Source organism: Heteronotia binoei, chromosome 2 (genome assembly GCF_032191835.1).
Source record: "Heteronotia binoei isolate CCM8104 ecotype False Entrance Well chromosome 2, APGP_CSIRO_Hbin_v1, whole genome shotgun sequence".
NCBI classification, from domain to species: domain Eukaryota; kingdom Metazoa; phylum Chordata; class Lepidosauria; order Squamata; family Gekkonidae; genus Heteronotia; species Heteronotia binoei.
In genome coordinates this window covers 5195726-5205801 of record NC_083224.1, presented here as the reverse complement: position 1 = coordinate 5205801, position 10076 = coordinate 5195726, and the positions used below count along the sequence as shown (strand labels likewise).

The window sequence follows — 10076 nt, the reverse complement described above, 5'->3', positions numbered from 1 at the left end:
CACCTGTCTATATCCACCCCCAGCCCAGACTCAAGGGCCCAGCAGGCAGAAGAATGGGATTCCTGGGTTTGTGCTCTGATCAAGCAGGGATGCTGTAACTTTAGGAAGTCCAGAGTTCCCAGGGCACGTTTGAAGGGAGTGCTACTGGAGTCTTCCTTGAAAATGGAGGCCCAGATAGCAGTCACTGCCAAATCCTACTTTTTTCATCTTAGGCGGGCAAGACCATTGGCTCCCTTCCTAGACCGCAGCGACCTGGCAACAGTGATCCATGCAACGGTCACCTTGAGGTTAGACTACTGTAATGCCCTGTACATGGGGCTGCCCCTGTGCCGAACTCAGAAATTGCAGCTAGTGCAGAATGCAGCGGCCAGACTGTTAATGGGCCTACCTTGGTGGGAACATGTGCGGCCTAGGCTGCGGGAGCTACACTGGCTGCCAATTGTATACCGAGTTCGTTACAAAGTGCTGTTATTACCTTTAAAGCCCTATATGGCCGAGGACCTGCCTACCTTAGGGACCGCCTCTCTCCATATGCTCCCCAGAGAGCGCTGCAATCTAGTTCACAAAATCTTCTGGAAGTAGCTGGACCAAAGGAGGCCAAATTAAAAACAACTAGAGAACAGGCCTTCTCTATAAAGGCACCCCAATGGTGGAACCAGCTGCCGGAAGAGGTGCGGGCCCTACGGGATTTTAATCAATTCCGTAGGGCGTGCAAAACCGCCCTTTTCCAACTAGCCTTCTGAGATGGGACCCGGCATAAGCATCACGCCATCTTTAGCACCAACTGAGATAATAGCACCACTAAATTATACTGTTTTAGACTGTTTTTACATTATTTAATGTTTAATAGTGAATTGTATTTTAACTGTATTATCCTGTTTTTATTGTTCTAACATGGCTTATGCCATGTCCTATAAGCCGCCCTGAGCCTGCCTCGGCGGGGAGGGCAGGGTATAAATAAAAATTTATTATTATTATTATTATTATTATTATTATTATTATTATTATTATTATTATTATTATTATTATTATTTATTATTATATTATAAGTCTGAAATATGTTGTCAGAGATTTTCACCCTGAGGCTCCTGGGTACTTCTCTTCTGCTTCTCCCAGGATTTAGTAAAAAGTGTGAGAGAATGTGTTGAGTGTTCACAGGGCTGGTCTCAGACTCCTGGGAAGGGGGTGTGTGAAGCAGGGAACCAACCAGAAAATGGAATAAGAAGTCAAACCCCCTCCCTTCTTCCTTTCTGTTATGAACAGGCAGTGGAAAGACGCTGTTGAGCTGCTGTCTTCCTGGAGGTGTGGAAACGGCTGCTTTACCTCCAGTCCAGGTAGGGGAGATGAGCGGAAGACAGCCTGGGTCCCCCTTCTTTCTTGGGGAGGGGGGGCTTTTGCTTCCATTTTCTACAACGGTCCAGATGAGAGAGGATCTAAATACAGCTCCCTTTCCCCATGCCAAGCCGTATATCCTGTTTCGCCCCAGACTCCTCCCTTCCAGTGTGCAATGTCTGTCCGGCATGGAACAGGTTTCCTTGGGAGGTGGTGGGCTCTCCTTCCTTGGAGATTTATTTATTTTATTTAGCTATTTTGCGGATTTCTAGTCTGCCCTTTCCCAAGTCGGATTCAGGGCGGATTACAACATAATAAAATAATTAAATCAAACAATAAAACAGTTAAAATTAAAGTTAAAACCATTAAAATGAAAGAAAATAAGGCAGATGGCTAGATGGCCATCTGACAGCAATGAAGATCCAGTGAATTTAGGGGGAGGGGGTTGTGAGTTTCCTGCATTGTGCAGGGGGTTGGACTAGAGGACTCTGGAGGTCCCTTCCCACTCTAGGATTCTGTGATCTCTGACGGGAATCTGCTTTTTCTTTCAGTGCCCCGTTTCCTTTGAGGAGGTGTCTGTCTCCTTCACCCCAGGAGAGTGGGCCCTGCTGGATCCGGGCCAGAGGACTCTCTACAGGGAAGTCATGCGGGAGAACTATGGAAGCGTCATCTCTCTGGGTAAGGAGCTTTCACAGAGGCCAAGGGTGTGAGTAGGTGCCCCTGGGATGATGCAGGAATCAAACTGTTGAACAGCAATACATCATGTTGAGGCCTTTCCAGCTTTGGTGAGGGGCGACTGAGACCAGTGTTGTGGCCGTCACCGAAGCCTGAGAAGGTGTCCCGGATAACAATGTTTGGTAAAACCTTTTTGGAGAAACCATATAATCTTTTTGTACATTACAACAGCACAAGAAAGGTCCATTCTCAGATTACAGTATTACAAGAGAGGCAGGCCCGTACCTAAGGGAGGTCCCAGGGGGGCACGGCCCCTCCACCCAACCCCCCTTCAACATGTATGGCCCCTCCTTTCCCCGCCGCTCTTGTGGCCCCTGATCTCTGCGCCGCTGCTCTTGCGGCCCTCGCCCGATCTCCACACTGCTTGTCTGGCTGCCCCCGCCTGATCTCCCCACCGCTGCTCTTGTGGCCCCCACCTGAACTCTTTCTGGTGGCCCCCACTCTCATCACCACTCTTGCGGCCCCCGCCCAAATTCCGCACTGTTGCTCCGCAGCCCCGCCACCAATTTTTTTTTCTTCTGGGGCCCCTCCACCAGAAATTTTCTGGCTACGGGCCTGGAGAGAGGTCCAGTGAGCCTCTCAGATTTAGATGAGATATAGGCTCATTTTGTCAATGAAATCCTTCACCAAGAGTAGTCCTTATTTCTTTCAGGGTTGTCAGCCTCTTGTAACAATTGAATGGAAATGCTCTTCTGCAACATCTGTTTTTCTCAAGTTCTCTCATCCTGGGGTAAACCAGGGCGATAACAACAGGACACACCACAAAGCTGAATGGAAATACATAATTTTTCAATTTTAAGATATTGTTAATTGTTGGTAAAAACGTACCACTCAGTCCCACTTAAATGTATATATATATTTATTAGGAGCTTAAACCAGTCCTGAACCACTTCTTTAACCAGATGCAAAAGCCTTCTGGAGCTTGCTGGCAAATTGCTCTCTACAATATTTTTATTAGGAGCAAGCTGTTCCTTTTGCAAGCTCCAGAAGGATTGAGCAGTAAGTTTCTGGGTGCACATTGGACCTTTCTTGTAATATTGTAATGTGAGAATGGACCTTTCTTGTGCTGTTGTAATGTACAAAAAATTATATGGTTTTTCTAAAAAGGTTTTACTGAACATTGTTAGCCAGTACATCAGAGGGTCTGTTTCTCTTAATGTTTTCATACATTACAACAGCACAAGAAAGGTCCATTCTCAGATTACAGTATTACAAGAGAGGCAGGCCCGTACCTAAGGGAGGTCCCAGGGGGGCACGGCCCCTCCACCGAACCCCACCTCAACATGTATGGCCCCTCCTTTCCCCGTCGCTCTTGCAGCCCCTGATCTCATTGCTGCTGTTCTTGCGGCGCTCACCCGATCTCTGCACTCCTTGTCTGGCTGCCCCACCCGATCTCCCCTCCGCTGCTCTTGCAGCCCCCGCACAAACTCCCCGCTGCTTTTCTGGTGGCCCCCACTCTCATCACCGCTCTTGTGGCCCCCACCTGAATTCCTCACTGCTGCTCCGCAGCCCGCCACCAATTTTTTTTCCCTCTGGAGCCCCTCCACCAGAAATTTTCTGGCTATGGGCCTGGAGAGAGGTCCAGTGAGCCTCTCAGATTTAGATGAGATATAGGCTCATTTTGTCAATGAACTTCTTCCTCAAGAGTAGTCCTTATTTCTTTCAGGGTTGTCAGCCTCTTGTAACAATTGAATGGAAATGCTCTTCTGCAACATCTGTTTTTTTCAAGTTCTCTCATCTTGGGATAAACCAGGGCGATAACAACAGGACACACCACAAAGCTGAATGGAAATTGATAATTTTTAAATTTTAAGATATTGTTAATTGTTGGTAAAAACTTACCACTCAGTCCCACTTAAGTGTGTGTGTGTGTATATATATATATATATATGTATTTATTGGAGCTTAAACCAGTCCTGAACCACTTCTTTAATCGGATACAAAAGCCCTCTGGAGCTTGCTGGCAAATTGCTCTCTACAATATTTTTATTAGGAGCAAGCCATTCCTTTTGATGGCAGAAAGCAAGCTCCAAAGGGATTGAATGGTAAGTTTCTGGGTGCACATTGGACCTTTCTTGTAATATTGTAATGTGAGAATGGACCTTTCTTGTGTTTTTGTAATGTACAAAAAAAATTATGGTTTTTCTAAAAAGAAAGGAAAGGTCCCCTGTGCAAGCACCAGTTGTTTCCAACTCTAGGGTGACGTTGCTTTCACAATGTTTTCACGGCAGACTTTTTACGGGGTGGTTTGCCGTTGCCTTCCCCAGTCTTTTACACTTTCCCTCCAGCGAGCTGGGTGCTCATTTTACCAACCTCGGAAGGATAGAAGGCTGAGTCAACCTTGGGCCGGCTACCTGAATCCAGCTTCCGCCGGAATGGAACTCAGGTCATGAGTAGAGAGTTCAGACTGCAGTACTGCTGCTTTACCACTCTGTGTCATGGGGCCACTTTCTAAAAAGGGTTTACTAAACATTGTTAGCCAGTACACCACAGTGTTTGTTTCTCTTGTTGCGTGTAATGTGAAGTGTGATCCCATTTTGTTGGTGTTGCTGAGAAGGTGTCCCGGCCGGAGGCAAAGGTGGAGATGAAAGAGGCCCTGAGAAAGAATCTGGAAGGGGCCAGATCCTCATTTCTCTGCTGCTTAGATTTACAACACCCCCTCCCATCTGGATGGGATTACAAACATCCCCTTTGACTGTGACCTGGAAAAGATCCTGTCAAGAACCCAAGCCTGGGTCCCCCTGTTAATATACTTCTACCTCTGTAGTGTCAGGTGGTCCGAATGACCCAATCGAGGGTCCTCCCTGATGGAATCTTCCAGAAGCTGTCAGCACCCACCCAGTCCCCCCTAACTCCTGGTTACACAACCGGATACAGCTTCTCAGGATTCACCAAAGACAGCCTTGAGAAAGATAAGCTGGGGGGGGGGGTTTAAATCAGCAACACCTGCAAGTCAGACAGACCATTTAATACTCACATTAACCTTTGAGGGGAACTAGGCTGCTTTGCCTCACAGATCTGTCCCTCTTACACTGGCTGGGATTGCGGGCTAAGATCCTGACCATGATTCCAGAAGAATTTTTACTCTTGAATTTATTTCCTTCCCGATGGAAGAATGATTACTTTTTCTTTCTCTCTCTCTTCAAATGAAGCCAGAAGTATAAGAGAGACTTTGGTGGAGAAAGACAATTGCCTTGCATCCAAAGAAAAGCTGGGGAGTTTCTCAACAGTATCTCAAGAGCAAATTTCCTCCCCAAAGGAGCTGTCTGACAGTAAGTATCCTTCAGTTAGGCCAAGAAAGAGGCAAGGCATAGCCATGGGGGAGTTTGGATTGACTTTGGAGCAACATTGAGTTATTTGTTTTATTTTTATTTCTTGCACTTGTATCCCGCCCTCTCCAAACGGGCTCAGGGCGGCTAACAACGGTCACAATTCGGTGAAAGATTCACATTATAACAATAAAACATTATTAAAACATTAAAATATTAAAACAAATACAGTTCAGATGGCGCGCTCTGTCTGTTTTGAATTAATTTCTGATGCTCTTGTGGGGTAGATAGTACACACCCCCATAGATGTTAAAAGGGCCTCCGTTTAGTTATTAAAAACCTGCCAGAACAGATATGTCTTCCAGGCCCTGCGGAATTGTGATAAATCCCGCAGGGCCCTGGTCTCCTCAGGGAGGGCCTTCCAGAGGGCGGGCGCAGCCACGGAAAAGGCTCTTGCCCTTGTAGTGGTCAAACGGGCATCCTTTAGCCCGGGGATCTTTAAAAGATTTAACGAGCTTCATCGTAGTGCTCTCTAGGGCTCGTGTGGGGAAAGGTAGTCCAGAAAGTAGACAGGACCCAAGCCATATAGGGCTTTAAAGGTCAAAAACAGCACTTTGAACCAGGCTGAGAACACTACAGGCGATCAGTACAGTGTCTCCAGTGCAGGTTGGTACAATCATACAACCCACTGTGGGGGGAGGAGTCCTTCTGGGAGTGTCAAGAAGAATAAGATATTGGATCTATATCTCGCCCTATACTCTGAATCTCAAGAGTCTCAGAGCGGTCACAATCTCCTTTACCTTCCCCCCTGCACCACAACAGATACCCTGTGAGGTGGGTGGGGCTGAGAGAGCTCTCTCCAGAAGCTGCCTTTTCAAGGACAGCTCTGCGAACGCAATGGCTGATCCAAGGCCATGCCAGCAGCTGCAAGTGGAAGAGTGGGGAATCAAACCCCGTTCTCCCAGATAAGAGTCCGCACACTTCACCACTACACCAAACTGGCTCTGGAAGAGGCAAGGAATAGCCATGGGGGATTTTGGATTGAGTTCGGAGCAACATTTGGTTGGTACAATCAGACAGCCCACTGCAGGGACAGGAGGCCTTCTGGGGACTGGGACTTGTAGGGTCAGGAGCTTCCTCTGAGCAAGAGCTCAGGTGTGGCTCTCGTAGGGATGAGGTATCCTGAAAGACTAGATATCTGGGGAGGGTGGGAGAGAGGTTAAGATCAGGCAAGCCGAAGGAGGCCGAAGGGCCCTCAGTCCTTTGCTCCTGCAGTCACATCGATGCTTTTAGAACCTACCTGCCCTCCAGGTGTTAATGGGATCTCTCTTCTTATTCCAGCCCAGAATGATCAGAGCAATGAGGAGGGTGAGGAACTGGATCAGCAGTTGTCAGATCATAATGCACGTTTTCCAAAGCAGAGGATAATGACGGCAAGTACATCCGTTCAGTGTGTAAACCACTTCAAAACCAGATCACAGCTCCCTCTGCACCAAAGACAACGAAGAGGGGAGAAACCATTTGAATGCACAGAGAGTGTAAGGAGATTCAGTGAGACAGGGAATCTTCACAAGCATCAGAGAACCCACACAGGGGAGAGACCTTTTGAATGCTCAGAGTGTGGAAAGAGATTCAGTCGGAGTGACCATCTTCAGAGTCATCAGAGAACCCACACAGGGGAGAGGCCTTTTGAATGCTCAGAGTGTGGAAAGAGATTCACTGTCAGTAGCGCTCTTCAACAACATCAGAGAACCCACACCGGGGAGAGACCTTTTGAATGCTCAGAATGTGGAAAGAGGTTCAGTGGGAAACAGCATCTTAAAAGTCATCAGAGAACCCACACAGGGGAGAGGCCTTTTGAATGCTCAGAGTGTGGAAAGAGGTTCAGTCAGAGTGGCAATCTTCAATACCATCAGAGAACTCACACAGGGGAGAAACCTTTTGAATGTTCGTGTGGAAAGAGATTCAGACAGAGTAGCAGTCTTCAAAGTCATCAGAGAACCCACACAGGGGAGAGGCCTTTTGAATGCTCAGAGTGTGGAAAGAGATTCACTGTCAGTAGCGCTCTTCAAAGTCATCAGAGAACCCACACCGGGGAGAGACCTTTTGAATGCTCAGAGTGTGGAAAGAGATTCACTGTCAGTAGCGCTCTTCAAAGTCATCAGAGAACCCACACCGGGGAGAGACCTTTTGAATGCTCGTGTGGAAAGAGATTCAGACAGAGTAGCAGTCTTCAAAGTCATCAGAGAACCCACACAGGGGAGAGACCTTTTGAATGCTCAGAGTGTGGAAAGAGATTCACTGTCAGTAGCGCTCTTCAAAGTCATCAGAGAACCCACACCGGGGAGAGACCTTTTGAATGCTCGTGTGGAAAGAGATTCAGACAGAGTAGCAGTCTTCAAAGTCATCAGAGAACCCACACAGGGGAGAGGCCTTTTGAATGCTCAGAGTGTGGAAAGAGATTCACTGTCAGTAGCGCTCTTCAAAGTCATCAGAGAACCCACACCGGGGAGAGACCTTTTGAATGCTCAGAGTGTGGAAAGAGATTCACTGTCAGTAGCAATCTTCAAAGTCATCAGAGAACCCACATAGGGGAGAGGCCTTTTGAATGCTCAGAGTGTGAAAAGAGTTTCATTGACAGTGGCAGTCTTCAAAAGCATCAGAGAACCCACACAGGGGAGAAACCTTTTGAATGCTCCGAGTGTGGAAAGAGATTCACTGTCAGTAGCCATCTTCACAGGCATCAGAGAACCCACATAGGGGAGAAACCTTTTGAATGCTCAGAGTGTGGAAAGACGTTCAGTCAGAGTGGCAATCTTCACAGTCATCAGAGAACCCACACAGGGGAGAAATCTTTTGAATGCTCAGATTGTGGAAAGAGATTCAGTCAGAGTGGCCATCTTCAGAGTCATCAGAGAACCCACACAGGGGAGAGACCTTCTGAATGCTCAGAGTGTGGATAGAGGTTCAGTGATAGACAGAATCTTCAACGCCATCAGAAAACCCACACTGTGGAGAGACCTTTTGAATGATCAAAGTGTGGAAAGAGATTCAGTCAGAGTGGCCATCTTCAAAGCCCTCAGAGAGTCCCTTTGAATGCTCAGAGTGCGGAAATAAATTCAGTGGGAGTGACATTCTTCCTAATCATCAGAAAATCCACCCAATGGAGAGACCTTTCCAATGCTTAGAGCGTGGAAAGAGATTTAGTCGGAGTGACACTCTTCAGCGGCACCAAAGAATAGAAACCATGTAATTGCTTAGCCTGTTAAAGCAGCTTTTATCTTATTTTATAACTAAAAAAGAGCCACAATCCGTATAAAGAACTGGCACTATATAAACTATTGTAGAAAGGTTGAATCTGCACAGAAATGTTACTGTAACCAGGAAGAAATATTTAGAAATGCTCTAAATATGGAAGAAGCTTTAGCCGTGTTTCAAGCCTTCAAATACATCCCACTACCCCATATGATCTTAGGAGGACACCTGACTCTTTTCTTCCAGGCAGTTGGCAACCCTAGATTGTTTATTAATCTGAGAAAACAAAGCTGAACTAAGGAATGTTCATAGGTTGTTTAAGAGATTATTATGTGTATCAGGTACATCAGACTTATACTCCTTATACATAGCTATCTGGTCCTTTGAAATTAGTTTTAATAAGTTGATGAATACTGCTATGAAATTATTGTAAATTGCTAAATTATTATTGTAAATTGTAATTTTTTCCCATGTAATTGTGGGGGCTGGGGTGAACAGAAGTATCATTTGTTATTGAAATTTGTTCCCTCTCAGATGTTTGACCAGCTACACAAATCGTAAGTTGCTTCGGCTCCAACTGCCAAAGGAGTGTTCTTCTAACCACCTGTGAAGTATTCCAGCTGGGGCTTCAGTGTGTTCTCCCTAAGCATCCTACACCTGCAAATGATACTTTATCTTTTGGTCTTGATGGGCTGGCAGGCTCTTTAATGCTGCTGGAGGCCTTCCTTTAGGGGGATTAGCCTCTTCCCCTCCTGGTTACCTGGGTCTGAGAGTTTGAAACTTCCTGTCTCTGTTATCTGACAATGATGCTCATGTATGTTATAGAGTCTCTTTGTTTGCCCCTGCAGCTATGAAAATAAGAGCAAGAGTGATATCAAATGTAACTTTGATAGCCAGTTTAGTGTAGTAGTTAAGTGCACGGACTCTTATCTGGGATAACGGGCTTTGATTCCCTATCCTCCATTTGCAACTGCTGGAATTGCCTTGGGTTAGCCATAGCTCTGGCAGAGGTTGTCCATGAAAGGGCAGCTGCTGTGAGAGTCCTCTCAGCCCCACCTAACTCACAGGGTGTCTCTTGTGGAAGGAGAAGATTAATTAATAAAAGAAACAATCATTCTCATTAATTTTGCTGGCCTGAATCATTCTACCTCAGCAGAACACTGTTTTTTAAGTAGATAATTTTTAATGGCCCGTGAATTATGTTATAAATATCCATATGGCCCTTGGTAGAAAAAAGGTTCCCCATCCCTGCAGTAGGTGATGACAAAGACCTCTGCCTGAGACCCTAGAAAGCAACTACCAATTTGAGTAGAGGCAAATTAATGGATGGATGGTCTGATTCAGTATAAAGTAGCTTCAAGTGGAGCTGTCTATGCTTGTAGCCACCACCGTTTATAAGAACAGACTTGCTTCTTCTGGGGAAGGAGTGGGTAGTATAGAATGGAAGATATTGGATTTATATCCCGCCCTCCACTCCGAAGAGTC

General features: G+C 46.2%; 1 protein-coding gene across 1 annotated transcript; it reads left to right on the top strand.

The window, feature by feature from the left end:
• Positions 1-1895: 1895 nt before the first annotated feature.
• On the top strand, positions 1896-9201 carry LOC132590565 (zinc finger protein OZF-like; the record flags this gene model as incomplete). The annotated part of the gene is made up of 3 exons (XM_060263506.1): positions 1896-2010; positions 6846-8250; positions 9126-9201. Coding segments are annotated over 3 exons (1596 nt in total), but the record flags the coding sequence as incomplete, so codon positions are not given.
• Between the last annotated feature and the right edge of the window lie 875 nt (positions 9202-10076).